A 25,806-nucleotide genomic window follows, 5' to 3' on the forward strand; every position below is an offset into this window, starting at 1 on the left:
TCCATGTTGTCAACATACAGCTGGATAGTTACTGATGCAATTCAACTGTAGACCTTACCAAATGGTCAATTATAAGCACACCGCTAAGATTTGTCTCCATAGACAAGTCAAAAACTTGGTTCCTTTAGCGTGGCCAAACACTATTTTATGATACTTTATGGATTTATATTCAGAATCCAGGATCAGGAAACCAGGACAGTCTGTTATGGACTCATCAGAAGAAAACCCTCGTCCTATATTAAAAACCGTCAAGTGCGTGCGTCACTGATCCGAGTTTACCACTAGAGGGCAGCCTTTATCGCTTATTTTTAACCCAATCAAATCACGTTTTCTGTCTTATATGCAGATATATTCCTTGGTTTTAACGGTATCTGTTCACAGCCTCTGTATCCGTCCTGTGTGTAGGCAGGAAAACAGCAGTCAGGCACAAATTATCTCATGAGCTTTCGTACATCCATTGGAAATGCAGCTAGGTTAACCTGAGAAGGATAAACAGTTTAAAGCTGCACAATATAGTGTAGAGATTATTTACGAGGGTTTAAATTATTTTTATAAATAAGTGTTTTATGTTTTACTATCTACCTGTGATTGAATTGCAGTTCAAAAGATTTATCAGCAATATTTACTTTTAAATGTTTTTTTTATTTTGATGGATTTTAGATACATGTTGAATAACATTTTCCATTTCATAATTTATTTTCCATTTTCCCAAGTATTGACGTGAAGACATTACATATTCCCCTCAAGGGTACCAGCAACCCAGTTCTGGAACAAAGGCCACTGAGGCATTTTAAATTAGTCAAAAACAAAGAGCCATAATTCAGAAGTTTACTGGACACATTTAATGTCCCTTGTGTCTTGTTCGGGCTCCCAGGTGCAGGTCTTAAGCCAAATATGTACAATAGCCCGTCCCCCAAACAAGCTTCCATTCGGTTCAGCTCTCCTCTGCAGGCCCCAGAGTACCCTGACCGAGCTGTTTTTTCCTGGCTAGCTCCACATGTTAAACAATCTGCCCTCTAGCCTCCCAGGAAGAACAGGGGGGACACCTTCTCAAATCCCTCAGCCTTCATCCTCTAAGCCCTACACGCTCGCCCTACACACACACACACACACACACACACATGCACGGACACACACACACATGCACGGACACACACACACACACCCCCACACACACATGCACGGACACACTCCCTCTCAATCTCTCAGACACGCAAACACGCACACACACACACACACACACCCACACACACACACACACACACACACACACACACACCCCCACACACACATGCACGGACACACTCCCTCTCAATCTCTCAGACACGCAAACACGCACACACACCCACACACCCACACACACACACACACCCACACACACATGCACGGACACACTCTCTCTCAATCTCTCAGACACGCAAACACGCACACACGCACACACACACCCACACACCCACACACACACACACACACACATCCACGGACACACTCTCTCTCAATCTCTCACACACGCAAACACGCACACACGCATACACACACACACACCCACACACACACATGCACGGACACACTCTCTCTCAATCTCTCACACACGCAAACACATACACAGACGTACACATACACGCACACACAAACACACTCTCTTTCAATCTCACACACGCATACACACACACTTTCAATCTCTCGCTCACACAAATACACACACGCACACACACAGTCAATCTAAGTCTCACTCACGCAAACACACATGCTCACACACAGCTCCACAAACAGAATCTTAAATATTCGCTCACTGCATCACCTGTGCCCAAAATAGAAATGCAGATGTTTTGCATGAGTGCTAAAAGCAACTTACATTCAATCTCTTTTTTTTTGGGGGGGGGGGGGGGGGGGCAAGACTTGAGATCCCAGAGTGTTTGAAATCTAAGATCAGTCCAGGAGAGGAGCAGTCCTGTGGATCACCCAGCACACTGCTCGCTCCGGGCTGGCCAGAAGAAAAGAGTACAATTCGATTAGGTACGAAAATACCACCAGTGTTTGCTTTAATCAGTCCTGTGACACAGGGAGCTTTCAAAACAAGCGGGGGCTGATGGGAGGGGTGCGTGGGGCTGCCCCCTCCCCAGGCCTGAGGTCTCCTGGCAGAGATCAGGTCAGCGGATTGGTTGTCTTGGGGGGGGGGGGGTCTGGGTGGGCGGAGGGCCAGGCTGAGGTCACAGTCAGGATGGGTTGGAGGAGCCGGTTTCGTTGGAAGAATGCTCTACAAGCCCTTGATGGGCCAGACAAATGGAAAGTGCGTACTGAGCCAAGCACAGCCCTGTGGGCTGAAATCCTCCCTCCCTGGCCTCCGCCACGGATGGGCCAGTCGCCAATTCTGCCCCTCCTCTCTGGACTCTCGGCCGCACTTGGCACTGTCCCGGTAAGGATTAGATCTCCGCCCCATTGGGACATCTCCGCGCCATTGGCAGTGACTGATTCACCACCCTAGAAAGCCTCCCTGGCTCGGTTGTCACATGCGAACAGCGGAGCGTGACAGGAGAGCGCGAGCTTAAGGGAGCGCAGAGAAGCTGACTGCAGCACGCTCGCCCCGGCCGCTCCTGCATGAGCTGCTCCTGCATGAGGCGCTCCTCAGACTGCTCCTCAGATGGCCCCTCGCCCCAACCGCTCCTCAGACGGCCCCTCACCCCGACCGCTCCTCAGACGGCCCCTCACCCCGACCGCTCCTCAGACGGCTCCTCGCCCTGGCCGCTCCTGTGTGAGCTGCTCCTGCATGAGGCGCTCCTCAGGTGGCCCCTCGCCCCGACCCCTCCTCAGACGGCCCCTTGCCCCGGCCGCTCCTCAGACAGCTCCTCGCCCCGGCTGCTCCTGCGTGAGCCGCTCCTGCGTGAGGCGCTCCTCAGACAGCTCCTCGCCCCGGCCGCTCCTGCGTGAGCCGCTCCTGCATGAGGCGCTCCTCAGACGGCCCCTCGCCCCGGCCGCTCCTCAGACTGCTCCTCAGACGGGCCCCTCGTCCCCGGGGCCCCCGCTTCCTCAGCAGGTCCCCATTACCTCCATCCGAAACACTTCAGGCACTTAAACAGCACGGCACTCGTCTGCTTTACGATGCAAGACACGGTTAATGGGATCCCCATTTACGCTTTAATCAAATTTCCAGCCTCTTGCACATTTACTCTTTTTTTAAATTTTTTAATTTTTACTTTTTTTGGCATTTCACTTTTTTTTGTCATGTCACATAGGCCCTGTTAATGGTGTCATCGGTGGGGGGGGGGTGGGAGAAATGAAGTGGATTTGCTGAGGGCTGTACTATAGTTGACCCGCTCAACACCCCTGCCCCCCCTCCCCCCAACCCCCCCATTCCCCTTGCCAGGAACGAGTGGAGCCCCATAACCGTGTAACGTATCCCCCACTCGGAAGTGAAAATCCAGCTGCTTTGGCCCTGCCATAAATTAGATTTGCTGTGCTCTGGTGAACACTAGTCCTGCCGTGCCGTTAGGTAGAGTGTCGAAACCCAACTCAGAAAAGACACCCCCACTGCACCCTTCTGTTTAATTACTGCAGCGTCCCCCCCCCCTCCCCCCCCCAATACCCAATTTAAAACGGTAGCATGGACTGATCCGAGGTCCGACTTTCCTAAAAAAATAAAAATAAACAAAACATTTAAAGAAACTAAAAATTGGATTATGCTCTGGTAGCTGCAGTGTGCTCCAACTTTGACATAAAGGTAGACGTGAATGTGAAATGAGTAATCTTCCTGAACACGTGAGCAGAACCCACTGTACTTGTAGCTCATGCTAGCATTCATGGAACAGGGTGACCAGTGGAACCACCCACCCCTGAGATTCCTCAGTTTTTAGACAGAATGCTCCCAACAGCCACGACATTGTCGAAACAACAACCACACAGAGCCTTTTTTCTATTGTGTGGGGTGACTGAAGCTGCCTCATAAGTCGGTTCGGATCATGCGTCTTTGTACATCGCGTTTGAACCCTAAAATAATGCTGCCTCTTTGTGGCACACTTTGTTTTTTTTCCCCCCACAATGTAAAAGTATTTTCACGCAGCGCGGCTGTGGAATTATCACCAGCTCTGGAACATCAGGTTTCCTGCGATGTAATCTCTCTCGGGTCTGTTATGGTGTTTTAGAAGGGCGGCCTTATCAAACGTAGGTTGTGAGACTTCGTCTCAGCGGGGACCTCCAGAATCCCAGAATGCCTTGGGGGGGGGGGGGGAGCCGGACTCCAGCTGTGCTGCGGACACGACTGACGTGTCTATCCCCTTTTATTAAATGCACGTTGTTTCTTTCTTCTGCTTTATGCTTGCTGTGTCAGTGTCTGCTCTGTAAAATGCCCGGAGTTTAATTAATTCTCATAGTGTACATGTGGGTCCCTGTTGGCCTTGTATAAACTCTGTTGAATTAACACTAGTCATTTTACTGTGCAGAAAATTACACAATGCGAGAGAAGATGGTAAATCATGAAATCAGTGAAAGTGTGAGTATGTGTGTGAGCAACTGAAGGTGAGAGGTTGAAGGTGCAGACTTGACTGGCTTGGGGGGGGGGGGGGGGGGGGGGGGGGGAGGATGGGAGGGACATGTCCCATAAACCCTTGGGGCATGAGCAACAGGGTGGGCTCAGCGACCAGGTGACCCCAGACTTCCTGCTTCCATTGAGGCCGAGTGGCCTATGCAGCTGCCCTGCTTCAAACCATAACAAAGGGCTTGGAGTGTGTCATCGTCCCTCCCATTCTAATGGGGTAATTTTTTTTTTGAAAATCACAGGTGGCAGAAAAAATTAACGGCGATCAAAAGCCAAATTGCAATCGAGAAAGGGGAAAAACTGAAAGCCCTTGTGTAGCAACTGGTTAATGTTTGTTTATTTTTATTACTAAAATAAATTTTGAAATTCAGACTACTGCTTTCTAGGCTGTGATACATCTAAGGCGATCTTTTTTATCCCCCCCCCTTTCATCCTCTATGCTACCGTGAATATTTATTTGTGAAGCAGCTCGTGAAGCTGGTCGGTGGTTGGTGACCGCTGGTGTTTGCGCCTATACAATTCCAAAGCGCAAATATTCTTATCTGTCATAAAACACGATGACAATGCTATTACTGTTTCCCCTTAGACCTTAAATCTGAATGTGTAGTGTCGTTGGTTAACGCGATAGAGCGGGCCACTTCAATGTGCGTTCGACATGGTGTGAATGACTGGGCAGGACGGGATGTGGAGGTTCCAAATGTCTCTCAACCTCGCCTCTCCATGTCACTGAAATGTCCCACCCAATCAGAGGCCCTACCGCTAACCTGAGACCCAAGGCCCAGAGCGGCAGATGTCCTTCCTATAGGCTGAGTAATGCATTGACCCATTTCATAAACCGTTTCTATTTAGTGGAAAGGGAAACATGAAACCAGATTCTTTCAACCTTTAACAAGCATGAGTCCCTACGGCTAAGGATTTTCAAAAGTCACTTTATCAGATTTTCCTCCAATAACCTCTGCATAGTTATTCATACATAATTATTTTTAAACTTAAAAACGTAATGGAATCGCTATTAAAATAATTTTCCAGATATAATACATTATGGAAAAAACTAATTTAAATTATAGTTATTGGTAATGAACCGCCTTCCCCACAAGAAAGGCTTAGCTTTAATCTAAGTGCGCTGAAAAAGGCTTATCTGAATTATGTTTTGCCTTAATCTGAAGCAAAGAAAATGTTGTCATGATTTGGTACCATGGCGAATGAGCAAGGTGAATCAAGTCCCGGAGTCTTTTCTTAAGAAACCATGAAATCATAACGAAAATCCGCCACGTATCCATCAAGGGTTCGCTCCAATGGATAAGCGGAAACTTATAATGGAAATCCCAAACCTCTGGAAACGACATCACGTACATACACAGTATATGCGACCTGTTGGCCAACGGGATGCAGCACACGTCAAGACCTTGGAATAGATTCTCAAAAAAATAACTATATTTATAACTGACTGATGTTGATTCTACTTTTGGGGACGTTTAACTAAAAACATCAAACAAATCAAAGTGTTTAATATACGAACACATTAATTTATACTTTAAGCGTTTAATTTACACACGCTCACTCGGAATAGAGTAGGCTTTTGTCCAGTTGCTTTTAATAGCATCAACATTATGAAAGTAATTAGGCTGCGTTCGCTGACTATTTTCACAAAATCAAATCAATGACCCGCAAGAAAACGCATTAATGGAATCTAAAAAGGTCTGATGGAACGGGCATGGTCATAATTTTATTATCATTTTAAAATTAAAAAAAGAATTGTAGCCTATTGCCCCGCAGTCAGTGTTGACTAGGGCTTTTTGGGTTTCGGTTTGGTTCAGGAAAATGTTGTTGGTTTATACTATGTCCGCTTTGTCTTATTTTAACTCAGTCTAGGTTATTAATTATGAATGTTATCTAAATGGGGAAGAGAGACCCCCCCCCCCCCCCCCCCCCCCCCCCAACGTTTATCCTAATGAGAAGTATTTAATAGCTTACCCAGGATTTCAGGAAAGTGGTCAAAGCTCTATACGTCGCTTATTGTTATCATGTTTTGTAAAACTTTTCTTGCCCTTTGAAGTAGTCTGATTTATTACAGCGCTCGTGAATTGTTAAGGACTGCATTAAATTTTATGAGTGTTTTCTTAATGTTAACCTTCTCACCCTAGTCTTTATGAAACGCATACATTTATCATCGCCACTTTTAAATTTAATTGGCCGCCGGAGATGCTTAAGAATGCCGACACACTTAGTAAGATTTATGCGACGTAGCCTACTGTTCGCCGAAATTTTAGCCATTTAAGCGCACCGGATAAAAATGTGACCGGTTTCGCTGCCATAAATAATGAATCCCTTAAAGTTATGTTTTGTTTCAGTCAAATGTAAACATGCAAACACATTTTATGCAATCTATTACTGCCATGGAAGGAAAGGGAATCATCTGTATATTTTTGCTACTTGTAGGCCTATATAAAGTTAAACAAAAACAGAGCATACAACAGGCTGAAACCATATATCCTATTCCGTCTGTAGGCCTTTTGCATTCAGTCAGTGCTCTGTAGACCTACCCATGTAATCTGTTTTCAGGTTACAAGTAGCCTATATGGGTTTCAAAAACTCTTCATTTTTAAATAACGCCGTCAAGGCTGTGGTGTATAGCAATACAGTAATTTACAGTCGTGTCCGCTCCTTGGCTCCACGCGCCATTAGTTGCTCAGACTCGAGACCCGGGACAGAATAAACCATTATTGTCATTTGAGACGTTTGACCATTTCACGTTGTCATGTGCGCGCGGGAGCAGATAGAGCCTCTTTGAGATTGTCACCACAGAAATTATGGGCGACCCTGTTGCTTCAAAGGGTAAGCAATAGGCATGCGAGTTTTTTTTTCCGCCATCTCCCAGAACGCCACCAATAACTCAGAACTGGTTCGCATGCTCAGAATCGGGAAACGAGCGCACTCTGAATAGAAAATATGCCATATAGGCTGTCCTTGAAGTACCAAGAACTTCAACAAAGGAGAATATCATGTAGGCCTAAGCCTATTATTTTTCTTAATTTAAAAGTCCCGTTGCAGATAAAAAATAAAATAAAATAAAAACACATGGGCCTTCTTTGAATAAAAACATGTTGGCATTATTCCGAAACTATTACGCAGACTAATTATTTGTTTTCTACAACGTTGTTGAGCTTCTTCTCGTAGAATACTGAATGCAACGCTGTGGTCAATTTGATTTTGATTGAAATGACGTTAAAATTGATTATCGCCATTCTTCTATTCACGGTCCTTCATTGTATTTATTATTATTATTATTATTATTATTATTGAAATTATTATTGAAAGTCACTTACACAGATGGTATGCATGCAGCTGTTGCCTTGTTAATGAAAGTAAAATTGCGTTACGGTCAAAAACCTGGTCTAGCTATTTAACATTATATTGGCTCTGCAGGCTGGAGCAGGTCTACGTGAGTGCTTGAGATGTGAGAGAACCTGAGCTGTCTGGATAGGTGCTAAACTTGGCAAAATTGTGTGTATTCACTCATTCTGTAGTTTTCTTTTATTTCAAAAATGTGTCTTCAACATCGTCTTCTTGCTTTGATGTTCTGCTAGCCTCAAAACACTTGATTAGAGAATTCACGATCACTTTTAAGGGGATATAGATTTGACTGGAATTATAATATCTGGAGATTAGAATGTTTACAGATTTGTATTGGAATCTCCATAAAAATAAGTCTGACCGAAACGGAATTTCCTTTTCCAGCCCGTTGCATATGGGCCTATCTTGTATTGTTGTGGCCAGTGTATGAGACAAACAGGTCGGCTCATGACAAGGAGATCCATATTTCATCGCCTTTCCCTGCATCTCACTGGAAGAGAGATAAATGTCGCCTTTGTTATTGAGCCTTGAATTCCGCATAGTCGAATGGAAGAACGAAAAGCAATTTGACTTCTGTGAGATATGATTGACTTTTTGAACAGTGACTTGTGCGCCTATTGTGCCACAAATTCTCATACTTAAACAATCGTCGTTTCTATGTTCTAGAAAAAAGGACAATTTGAAAATTATGTACACCGATATCTTTCCTTTTTCGTTCGTTTCTGCACTTTATTCATATGCTAGCTTATGCACGTGTTTTTATTTTTTTATGTTTAATTTCATCATCAGTGCTATCGGTGGTGACGTTATGGTGAAGCACTGTTGGATATGTAATGAAGCAATTCTGTCGGTCAGCGAAAAAAGAAAAGTATATAAACAACAGCAAGACAACTGCAAAAACATGAGATCATGTCCAACCAATCTGGGGGTGACTTCCTCAGATGAACTTTAGGAAAAGCTAATTGTTATTAGCCTACGATATAAAGCGATAGCATTGTTTTCAGTCATTGTTTCCAATTGTGTATAAAGCATGTATTGGTTTATTAACAATTAATACTTAATGGGTAGCCTACAGCCAACGCTCCACTAGGATTTCTCATTTTGATTTTAGCTAAGAGGTAACACATTTTATAAAGCATGTCATGTGAAACAGGCCACTTAGCCACGTATATGAATTAGATTTTTTGTTTGTTGTTTTAAGGAATAGACTGATATTTTTTTATTATTATGCCAATACATTTTACAGTGATTAAGATATGTTGATTGCATGTACTGTATCGTACATCATAATATTGTAAAGGAACAAATGTTTCTTTGTGCATAAACAGGCTTTTAAAAATGGGGCGCTGTCAGGGTTTTTGGGAAAAGATCACGAAAATAACTCTCGTTGGGCCCCACCGCCCCAAGCCACCCCACCACTGCACAATGACTGTAACCGCACCATGTTTTTCGAGGGCCCCTGTCAATCAGGGCCCTTGGAGCTTCCCTGCCACATGGCCCCATTGTACATAGCTGTAGGCCTCAAGCATTGTGAAGCTAGAACTGTGGTTCACGTTTGTCCTATGAGAAATGGTGCGATTGCAGTACAATGCAGTGGTGTAATGGGGGAAATTTAGAGTGAGCAGGACTGATCAGGGAAGTGGCTCAGAGAATGGCGTGGCGATGCAGCCAGTAGAGTCTACTTCCTGTGGCCCTGTCAAATGAGAATGTGCTGGACACAGAGCTATGCGCCAGCCATTTTTTGAATGTCATTTTTTTCCAATGCACCTGTTTGAAGGAATGCCTGCTAATGCCCCCCACTGGTCTTCCCCATGTCTCTCTGCTAGTCCGTGTGGATGGAGGGATCCGTGGGTTGTGAGCATTCTACTGCCCTGATCTCCTGGAGGTTTTCGTAAGTAGTCTGTTTATAGAATCAAAGAGTTTCCAAGGCGAAAGTGACAGTTTTCTTGGCTCTCTTTGTTTAAAGTTGGTACTGGTATCTTTAAGCCTGCTACATACTCCTTGCTCTGGTAGATCTTTATTGTGTATGTGTATATCAGTGATGCAGTGTCCAGTTGTTCAGTTGTTGTGTTTTTTGCTGTTTTATTAGATTGTCTGTTAGATTATCATGTGTCTGTTTTATTTCAGAATTAACTTTCCACGTCTTCATTTAGTTGACTAATAACTGTAATTTAAAAATGACTTTCTTGAATCAAAGTCAGTAAGGCTGCTTGCTTCACATGTAGCCTGGACTCTAAATCAAAATCTGCTGATGGCCATGTGTTTTTATGTACAATGAAAATATACCTCATGTTATTTCTCAAGGTAATTTGTCTGGGAAGTCATCAGTTCTTTTTACTTTGTGGCTTTCTTCACAAAATATATTTTAATGCTGCAGTTCATACGTTTATAGTTTAGGAAGGATAGTTATTAATTTGAGCGGTGACATGCATGCTAGTTTTGCCAACTGCTACATTTAAACATTTTTTGCTTTTCAGGAGATTGAAGCTGCTAAAAATTAAAGAATTTTCTCTTAGTGAAATCATGAGCGCTGCAACAGGATTTTGTGTGTGTGTGTGTGTGTGTGTGTGTGTGTGTGTGTGTGTGCATGTTCCTGAATGTATCAGTGTAGGCAAGTACACAAGAGGCCTTTTCTTCTGTAATAGCTTTTGACATCCCATATTGGAGCTTGGTACTTTTGGGCTTGACATGATGTCTGTTACAAAAACATGTATTTAAACCAAAACCATATTGTTGTGATGGCTCACTTCTGGATAGTGCAGCCGTGCTCTAACCCATAATATGAACCTCCAAGATTTGGAGTTTGGAAAGGGCTTGTGTTACCTCACTCTCTTCATCAAAACCTGTATGTTCTTCTGTCTCTGTTTAAAATAATATGTTTCAGTTATACTGAAAAGGGAAAAATTGCATAGATTGATTGATCATGATTCATTTTCATATAGAACTGAATATGAATTTCATCTCACCTGTGCCCCCATCAGAACACCCCCCTTATCATGCAACATGCTGAGCTCATGAAGAAACAAAACCCTTATTCCAAGGTTGCAGGTTTAATTCCCAGGTGGGGCACTGCCGTTGTATGCTTCAACAGGGCACTTACTGTAACGTGAATTACTTCCATAAAATGTCAAACTATATTAAGGATTGCATGTAAAAGAATGTCAGTTCTGGAAGTCACTTTGGATAAGCGCATCTGCCAAATTCTTGAAAGCTACTCATAATGGAATAGAGAGAGAATAGAGCCTCATTATTATTATTATTTATTGCCAGGAATGCTCTGTACCACTTCAATATTACTTCAAGATATTGATTTGTTTGATTTGTTTTGTTTTCAATGGCATTAGTTTAAAAATAGTAATACACAAATGGAAATATCTTTTCAGCAGCAGAATAAATTTCCCCTTGTGCTGTGGTCTAACTTATTTGCCATGCCTAATTTTCATGCTCTTCCATCACCAGTGTGGGAAACGCTTAGACAGGATGCAGATGCAAAGTGCAGGTCAGGTGCAGCTTCTAGGGAACACCATTGCCTGCATGGTCCTGTCGTCAGTTGGTAATCCAGACAGAATGCTGATTGGCACCGTTTATGGGACCTACAACATGAATTAAAACCTGCAACCTTGGAATAAGGGTTTCGTTTCCTCAAGAGCTCAGCATGTTGCGTGACAAGGGGGTGTTCTGATGGGGGCACAGGTGAGATGAAATTCATATTCAATTATATATGAAAATGAATCATGATCAACAGGTCTGGAGGGCGGGCAGTTGTCCTTTCTCTTGTTCTTAAACTCCCTGGCTTCTCCCAGACCCCCCTCCCCCCACTCACACACACACACACACACACACACACACACACACATCCACATGCACACACACCACAAACACACACATAGACACGCACCCATCTCTTCGAAAAATTTCGAATTGTCTGGGCTGACCCTGGAGGTCGACAGCTGTCAGTCAGGACGCGGGGTTTGGCCTGCGTGCCAGCAGTGCGGACACAGAGGGCCTCTGTGAGCGCCTCTCCGAAAGGGCGGCCCGTCCGGTTCATCTGGGGATCGTCTCCGTACGCCCGTGGTAGATAATCCAATTACACCCCACCCCCTCACCCCCATCCCAGTGCCTCTGTACCCCATTATCCTCCCCTGCTCCCTGCTCCTCAGGTCCGCTCATCCTCTCCGGTGAGCGGGACAGGGATCGTTGGGTTAGACGCGGGAGGAAGCCGCACATGTGTTTTGAATGTTGTCAGATTTGGCCTTCTCGTGGTGGACAACAGTGGTCTCCCTGTCCCTGTGAGCCCAGCCCAGGTCAGCGCTGGTCATCTCATTCTCCGAATTTTACTCTGAGGTTCAGCTGGTTCCTCCAACCTCAAGATTGTCCTCTGTTTGTATCTTATCCTTCACAAGGCTGTATTGCTATAACACTGTATGTGAAGCCCGTTGTTTTATCTACCATAATAGTTCTACGCCTGATGGGATTTTTCTCAGGCATCTTCCACCTGTTTGTAGTACTAATGAGAACATTGATGCCATTCTTACCACCAGCTCTTATGTGTTTGTCCTTGGACTTGTCCTTGTAATACTTTATACATTTTTGTTGTAATATGCATTTCGATTCCTCTGGAATCTAACAGCAAAGGTTCAAATGGATGAGTGTTCATTTCCTTTACACAAAAATGTTACAGATAGTTTGCTATTTTATTTCTTGCTGGTATGCAATAACTTTTACAATACATTAATTTATTTTAAACTAAGGTGATTAACGTTTTGTTACCTTAGGTTGGATTTAAAAGAAGCTGTAAACTGCACTTATTTGGGTGATTTAAGTTGGGGAGGGTTGGTGAACAGTGGCTGGTGCAGTACAAGTGCCCGTGATTGTGCACGGATTTAGGGAGCGTGTGTGAGTGTGCACGTGCGGAGGTGGAGGTCAGAGGTCATCCTTATCAGTGCCGCCTGCGCTCTGAATAAAGGGGGGTCAGTGGTGGTGACCAGGGAGGTGGAGGGCGCAGGGGGCAGGGTGAGGCTCTTAATGCTGGAGGGGAGGCTGGGTCTGTTTCCTGAGTAGGGTCACAGCAGGGACAGGCGGGTATGTAGGCCCTCTACATGGCAGTAGGAATGAGCGGTGAGTAAGCTATCCCTCCACATCCTGTCAGTTTCCCCATTCCAGCCGTTATCAGGTAAAGATTTGGCCAGTAATTCCCCCTCCTCGTGCTTCTACCCCGTCCTCTGCGTTCAGCAGTTATCCGATCTGCCGTTTAATTTGTTCGCTCCAGAAAACATCAAAGGAGAGATCGGTATCTGTCTGTGTATCGGTTCAAGATGATGGAAAAATATGGAAAAGAACAATTTTAGTTCGTGACCAAAAAAAAAATTATTGGACCAAATCTGTGTTGATTTCAACTAACAGGTCTATATATATATTGTGTTTTATTCAGCTGGCTACAGGGAAGTATGTTACCACACAGAACACTTTGTTAAGCTGTCATAATTTACTGCATGAGGTAATAAACTCCAGAGAACGTGTTTGGTTGGAAGTGCAATTTTAAGCATTTATATGACAGGCTGCTTGTAGGGACCACTGATCAGGTGTGTGTTATATCCAGCAAGAACATTTCCCTGAGGTTTATTTATGCCCTGTTAAATACCATGATGTCCTTAGAAACTTGTGTTTGTGATTACTTATGAACGCGTAGTGGCAGTAATACTGGATTTAAAAGGTCCTATCAGAGAAGGCAATCTGGCATCGAGGAGATGAAAAAGTATTCACGCTACACTATGGCATTAGCGCAGATAGTTTGTGGCACGGAACAGGATAGATGGCCCTACTGGTCAGTTCTTGCAAATAAATGGCAATCAGTAGTATGGTAAAAAAAAAAGAAAAAAAAGTTTTGATTGTTATCATGGCTCTTTTGAGTTTACCAATGCTGTTGTCTCACGTAATGTCTGGTTTTAGTGATGAAAGAGGCTAAATGGATCTTGCAGTACAATTTGTAATGTTATTTTAACTGTAACAGTTGTGAGTTCAAGAGGGACAAAAAAGTACACTGTCAGAGTATAATATACACTGTTAACACTGAAAATGTATCTGGCATATATTTGTTTTGTAAAATAATTTCTGTATGATATTCTTTATAGATAACATTGCTAAAAATACAGTGCTTTGTCCAACTCCTTACATTCACATCTACATAAGGTTAGATTTATTTTAAGGTCTCCTTGCTCACTAGATGTAGTTTTTCTAAGATGTTGCATTGGAGAAATAGCAGGTAATTCGCTATTAAATCTGCAAGCTAAACCTGAAGGCTTTGGAATACAATAGGCTTATCAACATATTTCATGTATATTTGACACATATGTACAGCCCGGCAGCACATACGGATGCAGAAATGTATGCCACCCTTGTCCTCAGTCACTGCAAATGAATGACATGTTTATGCACCTGTCAGTCAGAACTGCCAGACGGGGAATCGCAAACTATCGAATTTTTGTTGCTACTCTTGTGGCCCGAGGCCTGTGCCTGTGTGTTGTGAAAGTCTCATTTTGACATAAGATTGAGAGATTTCAATTTCATTCATATTTAAACTTTCACTGATGTTGGATTTGGATGGCTTTTAATTGGACTTGTGTAGCTGTGTTAATATTTATTTTGGCTATTTACAAATTCTTGGTGAATACGATTGCCCGTCAAAATCACCGTCGTACGCCAACATGTGTTTCTAGCAATTAAAAGACATATTCTGAAAGATAAGCTAGCTGACCTCACCCTAGGCCTGCTATTTCATAGCCTTTGTAATTAATATGTAACAATATAATGATAATAGTAGGAACACCCTTTACCAAGATTGTAATACTAATATAGGCCGGGCTGGAAATTATACTTATTTAGGGCTACTAGTTGTAGTGATATTAACAACAACAATGACAGAAACAACAACAACATTGTTAATTATTATTTTTTTATTATTATTTCCAGTATTACTATTATTGTTGTTATTAATAAGTCAATAATAATTACATTAATAATTGATATTAACAGTGTGTTTGCTACAGCTTATTATTATTATTATTATTATCATTATCATTATCAGTATAAGTTAGTTGCTGTAGAAATATTTACGTGCTGATATATTTGTAATTAATTCGTTATTTGTACGTTACAGCTTTGTTTCAACTTGTCTATATTTTTATCAAAGTGCGCGCATTCTTTTACAATTCGATTTCTTTGAATTTCAGATTGAATTTTATGCTGCTCAAGGCAACTAGCAATTAGATTAAAAAACGTATAAAGTATAAAGAAAGAGTAGGAATTTAATCCATAACAAATTGTTTTAAACTTCAGGCAGGCACATAATCATTGACCTTATGCCACAATGTAGATAATGTGAAGTGGGTTCGCTCTTTAACAGGCCATGAAAATGAATTGTTATCTTCAAAAGTTTAATCAGTAGGCTATTTGCATGTTCTTGTTACCGGGGAAAGTTTACACATGAAGCCACTTTAACATGCTATTCATTGTTCCTTGCCTGGGTTAAAGCGGTTTAATTTTTAAAAAATGTATTTCATATTTAGTAGGTCAAGTTTGTTTCTCTTTTTTATAATGCCGCAATAATTCACCGATAACTTATTTATAGCATATTTTATTACAGAACAAGACGTGTTCACGTCCACGCAATTGACTTGGTCACTTCACTACCTGGTTGACAATATTTTGTTTATTTTCAGTTGGTCATTAAATTCTGTTTTACTAGGCCTACATAAAAAATCTTTTTTTCCCCCCAAACCTGTCGTATCAGACACTCTGCAAAGATTAACCGCTAGCTTATTCTTTTGGGCAAAATGAAATTTGATTTTTGGAAAAAGTCAAGGATAAGACAGATTTGGGAATTTAATAATGGAATTTTGCTCTGCGTGACAATTAGTCATTTGCAAATGAAATTCTGTTCTACTTTATTGTCCGTCATTGAAAGTAGGTTATTATGTAAAATTGTATTTACTGCATGGTAATATGACAAATGTGTTTAATACACAACACTAATGTTATTTCTTTTTTATCTACATTAAGAAAATAAATATTATTATTATTATTATTAGTTGTAGCAGCAGTAGTAGTAGTGGTAGTAGTATGCTTTGACTGCAACAGCAAGTACTACCGCATATATTTTTGTAATCTTTTTAACAAAGTGCATTAATTTACATTTTTATGAATTAAACTCTCATTGGGTCCCTTGTGGAATTTAATTAAAAATGAAAAATCACGGATTGTTAGATCGACATCCTCGTCATGTCTGAGGTGATTCAAAACAGTAGTAACAACAGACGGCACGTGAAACCCGTGATTTATTTAGAAATGATCGTGAGACTTTTAGGACGTTCAAAGAAATGTCATTACGCTATCCAGTTGCTTCCCAACCGGAAAAATATGCGTTAACCTCTAAATTTGATCACGCCACGACCACGCGCATTATTTAAAAATCAAATTCAAATAGTTTGCATTAACTTTACTTATGCATGTACTTAAATTAACCAATACATTTTGCATTCCGAAGCAATAAATACAAACGTGGGATGAACGTGAGAAATGTAACATTTGAACGGTTTAATTTTCACCTTTTCATTTAGTGAAATATATCTGAATAACAGTTCCTTCTGATAGAATAGGTGCCTTTGATTATTTTAATATTACATCATAATCATACGATAGCATATATTAACAATTTGTGGGCCATGTGCGCAAAAAATTGTGAAACACAAGTTTCAACGTAGGCTACCTGTGCACTGAAAAGCCTTAGGCACGAGAATTCTGTATGTTAAATTGTCTCTTACAGAGTTATGAGTACAATAGGGGACCATACGTTAGATGGCCTACTCTACTCTGTCAGGGGTGATTTTAAGTTTAATACTTTGCTGTGTGAATTCTTATGGTATCGATTATTTGTAGGTTTCCTCGCCGTTTTTTTCAGCATACAGGGACAAATCAGTGCCATTAAGTATACACTCAAAGACCAGAGATAACAAATAGGCCTATGCGAGGCTGTGCAAAACGCTTGTGAAAATCTGACACGCTTAACTATGAACAGTTGTGAGAACCTCCGTGAACCCGTTTTTGGGAAAGAAGCCATTATTAGTATTTTCAGTCCAGAGGCAAACTTCAATGAATTTTGTTGAAATGGGCGCGGCTCTGGTTGGACTCTGAGTTTTTCAGTTTATGTTATATTTTGTCACCTGTACAACTCTTAGTAGCTATAATTCACATCTCAATCACACTTGTGGATATGATTTGTACTGGCCAGAATAAATTCTTAAGATTTGTTTTGATAGGGTGTAATAAGAGCCCTATAGAAAATCATTTACATTTGGCCTATGAGATAGATTGCTCTTCTGATAAAATCGCTATAAGTCCAAAGACTACAAATAAAAAGCTTCTTTTCATAAAAGCTTTTTATTAGCCTGTATCATATATATATATATATATATTTATTTGAAAGTGTTTCAATCGTATTTTAATTTCGTCGTATTGCTTATACAGTGAACGTGTGTGTATCCATTAGAAATAACAAAATGCGCTTTAATGGGAGCATATGAAATATTTGGTTGCAATATTTCCCTAAAGTAGCTTTAAAATAACAATTAAATTACAATATATATAAAGTTTATTAGTGGAAAATAATCTGTCAGTCCTTTCCACGTTAGTTTGAGGAATTTACCACTCCTGTATTTCCTTTATTATTGTTTTGTTGGACACCCAATTCTTTCATAAATACCTGTCACATTAAATATGGCTATTAGCATATTTGTGAGCCCTCTGACGATATTCCATATAGGCTACTTCAAATCCACAGAGAAACGCGAAAGCCTCCGCTGCTCTTCAAAAATAACTAAGACCAAGTACGCCCCTGTGCGCAATAACCATATTGGCTACTCGGAAGGGATATGAGATCAAGTGCAATCACATGGACTTTCACTTAGCTCGTAACAACATAGCTTCTTGTTTGTTGCTTCTAACGGTTTGTGTTTTTGGAGCATTGACTCGTGACTTACAGGTGTGACAGTGTGCATGGCGGTTAATACGTGGATGGAATGTAACCAGGCGACAACCGATTCGAATACATTATCTTCATTGAATTACACTGATTTGGGATCTTTTTACTAATGTGATAATGTATATTTTGATCGTACCTATGATTAAATATGAGTGAAATCAATTTTGTTGCAGTTGTAAATGTTTTAGCAATATCTTAAATCCTTACTTAAGTCTCAGTAAACAGTCCGCCTCTGATTAAATAATGAATATTCCCATGAAGAAAACAACCGTATCTATAGTTTCCTACTTTAATATTAATTTTCCAAGCCCTTTGATTGCCTGTCTAAATCCAGGAAGAAATCAAATGGTTAATTGGACTGACAAGAACCACACGTGATTGAATTCTTAACGGATTAAGTCAGACTTCGCCCTAGTCCCCTCCTGTTTCACGGGTCTTTGTTTCTGATCTGTTAAATCCCACCCACTGGAAATGGAGTGGTAAAAAATCTAGCAAATTTTCAAACACAAACGTTTGTGCTCCCAATACAAGCTCAAACGTTAGAAACGTCGGTCTCGACTGACAATGGAGACGGATAGTTGCTTGTCTTTTTGTTCTCCGCCTAATAGGACAACCCAGGACGATTCTCCGCGTTTGGAGCGCAGTTCCGATTCTTTTCGATCCGGTGACGAGTCACCGAATGCCCAGCACCATATTCATTCCCATCGAATAAATTTACGGGGCGATTTTTACAGCCACGCAGCTGTAGGAAGGTTCACCGATACTCTGGGGGACTTTGCGCACAGCGTGGTTACGCCAAACGCTCGCGATTCATCAGTGAAACTGCACAGCAAATATCTGGAAGCTTTAAACCAAAGTCAGAAGTTTTTATCATTAAGTGGGAAGACCACGCTTTATGAGAATAATCCTCAGGGTAAGATAAATATATGTTTTTCAAATTAAAGTTTTGTCCTTGGATTAGATTTATTATCATCCGTGTAGGGTGATGATTATGGTGATTATTAGTATTGTTATTGTTTTGTTGCCTTTGCTTTTGATTGTATTATTATTATTATTATTATTATTATTATTATTATTATTATTTTATTATTATTATTCGCAGTAATAGTAGTAGTACCAATAATTATAGTCGTGCTGGTGGTGGTGATGCTCACACTGTTATAGTTGCTAATAATAATCATCATCATCTTACTTTTGTGGTTATATTGAAATTATATTATGAATTAAAGATTTTAGGATAGATTTTAAAACCAGTGTCTAATTTCCATTTTTACGTTCTATCACAAGAGGTTTTTTTTAGCGTAGCCTCTTTAAGGGTCCTGAAATCAGAACTGAGAGTTACATCTTGAGTGTTGTCTTCGATAGGAAAGCCACACCGATGTTTTTGTGTAAGTATTGGCATTCCATTTAGAATATATTATTTTATATTTATATTTAAATACATTTTAGGGATTTTACAGACGCTCCTCTTATCGAGAGCTTCTTGAGTTGAGCGTCTGCAAAATGTCTAAAATGTTTTTGAAATAAACGCACAGTTCATTATTCCATCGTACTTCAACTCAGATATGGTACACTTTAATTTGATAAGAGGCCTACTTATCCGTTTATTGGACTCGCGAAAACTTTTTTAGAGTTGAATTAACGATGAAAATTTGCTAATATTATGCGAAGGATACGGGATTTAACTTATGTAGGCTTAATTATATTTTCATGCATTAAGTAATGGGTGGACACCCAAATTAATATAGGGTAAAGCACCCTTACTGAATTCAGAAGTCAAAACCTAGTGAGCTATGGTCATTTTCGCATAGGCTAGCATTAAAAATTAGATGGCTAACCGAAGTTATTACAGGAAAATGTTACGAATCTATTTATTGCATGGTATTTATTTACAGACATTGAATAAAAGTAAAATCGCTCAATTCCAGGGCATATTGCGCTTTGTGTAGGCTATCCTCTAGTGAGAGAAAAGACACGCTACACCCCTGAACTAATGCAATTTTAATTTAAGAAATAATAAACAAGAGAGGATATCCCCTGACCAAGTCATGTACCCAAATGTGCTGTATATGTTCGCACAACGTTTCTAACCAAACGGTTGGAAATTTTAGATTTCCTCACGTTCTGGAGTAGAAGCACTGCTGTGATTACATAAAACTACAAAAGCTTTTATTTTCTGTTAATATTAGTGTATAGTATACTGCCCTACAAAGCCTAACTACAGTAACTACGTAAAGGGTCAAACTGGCTTTAATGTGTTTTAACTGGCCAGCCAAATGGTTTATAGTTATATAAGTGATATTGCACTAATTGTATATGTATATATCATGAGGTAATTTTTATGCCCAAGAACCATTACGGCTGGCCAGTTAAAACACTTCAAAGCCATTTTTTCTCAGTGTTACCCTTTGCGTAGTTACTGCAGTTAGGGGAGTATATGTGTAGCCTATATAGGCACTTCCTTTTGGGGTAAAAAGAAAAAAAAAGTCTAGGCTGGAAACTATAGGCCTTCTCCTATAATTCTAGTGTGGTAATTAAATTCTGACAATTATGATGTGGCTATACCCTATATCTACGTAAATTACTTCAAAATATAACTACGTATAGTCCAGTCTTCTAAAAGACTTTTATTGCAATGGTATATTAGAAGTTATGAAACCTCAAATATTTTATTTACAGATGTACTAAAAGATAAAAACGGCACCGACGACGCAAAGAGTGGTTGCCAAACATGTCAGCTCGGTTTACCTGCAGCCTGACACCGTAGTTGCAATTAGCTTTAATGTAAAGTGCAGAATGGCAAAGGTCAGGGTAAAGGGCAATCTTTCGCTTCACAATTACCACAGTTTGTTGTCATTTGCGCATTCACAGCGCAGTGGTAGTCTAAACACATTTATCAACCCACACAAATGAGAATAACTTCTGTGCTGTACCGTAGTTTCTTAATTCCCTTTTTTCCCCGGTTTTTGCAGAATACATACACTTTTTCAAGTACATTTTTGGTATTTGTTCTTATTTTTGTTTTCTGTGGTGCAGTTTAAAGTCACACCAATACTTTATTTTGTACAAATAGCTTTATGTCCACACATTTCACGACTAGGCTAAAAGTTCAAGTTTATATGAGAAGAACTCGTGATTACTTGTCCATTCGTTACTTTTGGTTGTAGAGTTTTTAAATTATGGCGATACTAATGGGAATAAATAACAGCTAAATTTCGATAAAACCTTCATAATTTCAGACAACGATAGCCACATTTAAGAAATGTGGACAGTGGTGGTGTACCCGAAATTTCTCTGAAATGATGGGACATATTTACCGCTAGGACACACTGGGCCTACATGCCTTATGATGTGTTTACAGTTCATGTTTGTAATGGACGACACTGAGTTCAGGTGTAGCACTATTTCATTCTAATCTTGTCGGTTTACCATCTCTTTGAATTTATTTTTCACCGTGTTGACTTTAGAAAACGAAAAGAACAAAAACAATATTAGTTAAGTTGACAACATTTTAAGCGACAACCAGTTTTGTTGCTGTATTTAAAAAAATTCCTACAAGAATGTATTACTTTCATGCGATAAACAGCCATGTCGCAAAACATGCTCCAATCAAACATAATGTATAACCTTTAAATAGAGGACTAACTGAAATTATCTTACGTAAATGTAGACGGAAATGCTTAATAGTTGCTAGTAAATGAATGCCAGGCGGCTCGCAGGTTTTCTGTAATAGGCCTATAAGGCCGATGTGGTGTAATTATATTTTTATCCTAATTCAACGAACTTTGTTTACTGAATCAAATGTACAAATAACAAATGCAGTGTTTATATATTAAAATACTGCAGGTATAAATACATTTTTTCCCGACTTATGAAAATGACTGTAGTGAAAATAGACCCCGCAACCCTTCTAAATTGTATTTTGGTGGGCATATTTGTACTTTCCACTGTATTTCAGAAATAGGGATTTCTGTAAAGAGACATGCAAAGAAATGAACACCATAACATGAATATTTTTTTGCTGGCTTCTGTCAGAACATGTGTATCTTTTTAACGGTTTTTGCAATTTAACAGCTGGTGTGACCATTCGAAGTATTTTAATCTACAACAGTTTGTATGTTTTTTACTGTCTAGCTTACACAATTATTAGATTTTTGACTCGGCAGCAACTTTCACTGATGGTTATCATTTAGTCGTGAAAAATATCATTGGGGATACGTGTGAACTATGTTTTTAGAAATGTCCACATAAAAGCATTGAAATGGCAGACTTCTTCAATATTGGTGGCATTCCTGATAAAAAAAATAACATGAAGGACCATCTTCTTTTTAACTTCAGTTACAATACTGAATCAAATTCTAGGCCATTCCTGCTATATTCTGTGGTAGCTTAAAGATAAGGTTCAGGGGGTGTCCTGGAGACTGGACTAATGTTTGTGGTAGGAATGTTTCTCCTTTTTTAAATAATGCTTTTAGAATGTCCTGGGTGGACAAAATTAGTTATGACAAATGCACAGATAAACAAAGAGGTTTTGATTATGATTAAGTCACACTACAAAAATTCTCTTTTGCTTGACTTCTCTTTTCCAATCAGAGGTAGAGTGAGTATGCCATGCTTCTCTCTCTCTCTCTCTCTCTCTCTCTCTCTCTCGAACGTGGACCTTCTCAGTAATAAGATCCCCTTACCAGCTCCTCTTCTGAATTCCCCTTTTACATTCAAAGACATCGCGGCTTTCCTGTTTTGTCTGATTCAGTAAGGGCAGCAGTCCTAAGGAGGGACATGGCGAACGTGGTTCATGCCTCCTCTCCTCTGTTACGGTGTATTAGACAGACAGTGCTCTTTCTGGCCTATCCAAAGCAGAAGCTTCCTTTGGCATTGCTGCTGGATACTCCAGTAACACCATAAAGAACTTTAAACGTTAGCTTTCTGGTTCCACCGGAGCTGGTATTTATTCCTTGAGGCGGATTCATTGCCTACACTTTTTTTTAATCGGTAAAACCTAAACACTGCCCACTTTCACTTTCTCAGAGAAATTTTAGTCAAAATTTCAGCAAGCAAGCACCTGCTGGACTGTTGTCGGCAAGGCAGCATTTTGCGAAACTGCACTACTGCATCCTGCTAGCGATAGAATGATTCCTTCTCTTAATAGTCGATTGTCGTCTGGGCCTGCTCAACGCTACTGTCCGTTTGTGAGGTTTGTGTCTGCTGGGCTTTATGTTGCTTAAACACTGACTGGAATAAGGCTTTTGTAAAACTGGTTAAGAATGGTGTGAGTTTTTCACTCAAGTATTCAATAGCAGGGAGATATGCCCCATCCAGGTCATGAATACGATTTCAAATGTTCTGTTTGTATGCGACAGTATGCATGTACAAGCAAGAACAGTCGCTTGCATTAATAAACCTACGTACTTCAGAAATCAAGCTGTGGGATATGAGTTAAAGCCAGTGTTGACAATGGCTTATTTAGAGACATGTCCTCAAGATTACTCAGCAGATCATATCTCCTCAGAATCTGGGACATGAAGAATGAGAATACGAAGCCACAGAGCCAACTGTTTATGATTTTTTTCCCCCACTGACAAGCACATTCTCACACACACACACACACACTCGCACACTCTCTCACACGCACACACGTGATCACATGAACTAGATTTCTGTACTGTAACTTGCACATATTTTGCATCAGTAAGGTATGAAGTGGAAGGCTTTTCCCAAAGTACTGTTTTAAAATACCACATTTGAGGGGATGTTTCTCCACAGCTTTCCACTCAGGAGACTAATCTATTGTTCTGGTTTAGTGCTGGAAACGCTTCTCTCTCTCTGCTTTCACAAATCACTTTATACTGGATCTGAGCTCGTATATTGACAACCTTAAATTTCTGTCGAGTGAAGTCACACCGGATGAGAGCATTTGTAATGAACCAAAAATATTTGTGAGAATATTCGAGTGTGGCCATTTTAGATGTTTCTGCACATAACAGGTCCCCCTTGTGGCCTTTAAAGCTAAAACAATAGATTTAACTACCTTTGTCCCACCATCTCAAGCTGTGCACGGGGCTTTCCCACACCAGGTTTTTACAGTCTGTTTGCAGAGTCGTGGCATGGCTTCCATGGCCACGTCATGTGATCATATTACATATTATGGTCATAAAGAGCAGGAGGAAAAGTCTCAGGGGGAATGCAGTTCAAATTTGGCACATTCATATCGGCAAAACTGGACGAATTCAGAATTTTCTTGGATAGTAAACCTAAATACTTTTGGAAAATCTATTGTTTGAAAAATAAAGACCAAAAATTTGAAATTGATTTTGTGGCATAGAAAGTTTTCTTTTTGTTTTAAAAAATATATTATTAATTTGTTGATTTTTCAGCCTTTGCTGGAATTCTTCACAATAAAATATAAAGGCTTGTTATTGCCTTAAAATTCTTTTTTTTTCTTTTTTTTTAAACAAAAAACAAAACCTTTTCTCAATGACATTATGGTACAGTAAGTTTTTCTCTCACTTCTAGCTTAAGATTTATCCATAGCTTTACTGAGTAAACTGGACTTGATGTTAGTGGCTATGGATAGCTGCTCCTTTATGAGATATACCTGTATTTGTATTTGTTTCAATGACCCTCGATATGCACTGAGTGAATGTTACTTTGGATAAGAGCATCTGCCAAATAAAATGCAAAGTAATGAAATGATTCTGAAAATTAATGTTAATGTTAACTGGTTATGAAACTGAAACCATTACACCCACCCTGTCTGCTGGTTCTCAGCCTTTCAGCAGCATGGTAGAAAGGAGTTTGTTTTGGATTAAATCTGTAAATGGAAAAAAAAAAAAAAAAACGTGAAACACATGTTGCTTGTGCAAAGTACGTAGAGTGTAAACAGCCTGCACTGTTTCACGGCTCCCTACCCCTGCTCCGTGTTTATCAGATGGGGAGAAGGGCCAGCCCAAACCCCTCGGGTTCCCCGTCCCGGGCCCCTACTGCTGCGGCCGGCTGAAGGAGTCGCCCGTCGAGCCGCTGGGCGACTCCATCGCCGACTCCATCGACCTGTCGGGCAAGAGCAAGAAGCGGCGGAACCGCACCACCTTCAGCACCTTCCAGCTGGACGAGCTGGAGAAGGTGTTCCAGAAGACGCACTACCCCGACGTCTACGCCCGCGAACAGCTGGCCCTCCGCACGGACCTCACGGAGGCCCGCGTGCAGGTACCCCCGCGTTTTGTCCGAAAATTTAAACAATTCACTTCACTTCACAAATAAAATGGGAAAATAGTGTTTCAGGTTTTAGTGGAGGATCCACTGTGTATCCTTCAAGGAGTCCCCGGGCCATAGTTTGGGTATCCCAGACCCCCTCCTCCCCCCACACATGAAAGCCAGGTCCAGGTATGTCAGCTGAGCCCATTCTGTTTTGCCGACCCACAGGTGTGGTTCCAGAACCGCAGGGCCAAGTGGAGGAAGCGGGAACGCTACGGGAAGATCCAGGAGGTGCGCAACCACTTCGCTGCTACGTACGACATCTCCATCCTCCCTCGCTCTGAGACGTACTCTCAGGTAAGCCCTCGCACCCCACTGATGTACCGTACACTCACTCTCTCCAACCCCCAGATCCCCCAGTCTCCCCCAGTCCTAAAGATAACTCTGTGCACCCCCAATGCCCCCGTGTACAATTGATATTGATTTTTTCAATAGCTAACATTTTGTCTGGCTCAGACCCAAATAGGTTTACGTAAAACGACACAACACACTAGTGTGTGAACTTTCCTGTTCATCTTAGGCCTGCGGAGCCTAAGATAAGGTTGATCTTCCACTGACTTCAAACCACAAATTGCAATCGTAAAGGAGAAGGCTTTTTTTTCCAGAATTAGATATGTTTGCAGGCATTACTCCA

General features: G+C 40.8%; 1 protein-coding gene across 2 annotated transcripts in view; it reads left to right on the plus strand.

Annotated features, from left to right (window-relative positions):
- LOC118210972 (homeobox protein aristaless-like 3) overlaps positions 1-25,806 on the plus strand; it is a 48,312-nt gene that overhangs the window by 21,539 nt on the left and 967 nt on the right. Inside the window, exons 1-3 of one of the 2 annotated variants that reach the window (XM_035387527.1) lie at positions 18,409-18,834; positions 24,850-25,124; positions 25,341-25,469. In XM_035387527.1, the coding sequence (XP_035243418.1) occupies positions 18,486-18,834; positions 24,850-25,124; positions 25,341-25,469 (753 nt within the window). In that variant the 5' untranslated portion in view covers positions 18,409-18,485. Of the gene's footprint in view, positions 1-9,711; positions 9,777-18,408; positions 18,835-24,849; positions 25,125-25,340; positions 25,470-25,806 lie in introns of those variants that run through there. The other variant, XR_004761943.1, reaches the window with a different exon arrangement.

Source organism: Anguilla anguilla, chromosome 13, assembly GCF_013347855.1.
Source record: "Anguilla anguilla isolate fAngAng1 chromosome 13, fAngAng1.pri, whole genome shotgun sequence".
In the NCBI taxonomy this organism is placed as follows: Eukaryota; Metazoa; Chordata; class Actinopteri; order Anguilliformes; family Anguillidae; genus Anguilla; species Anguilla anguilla.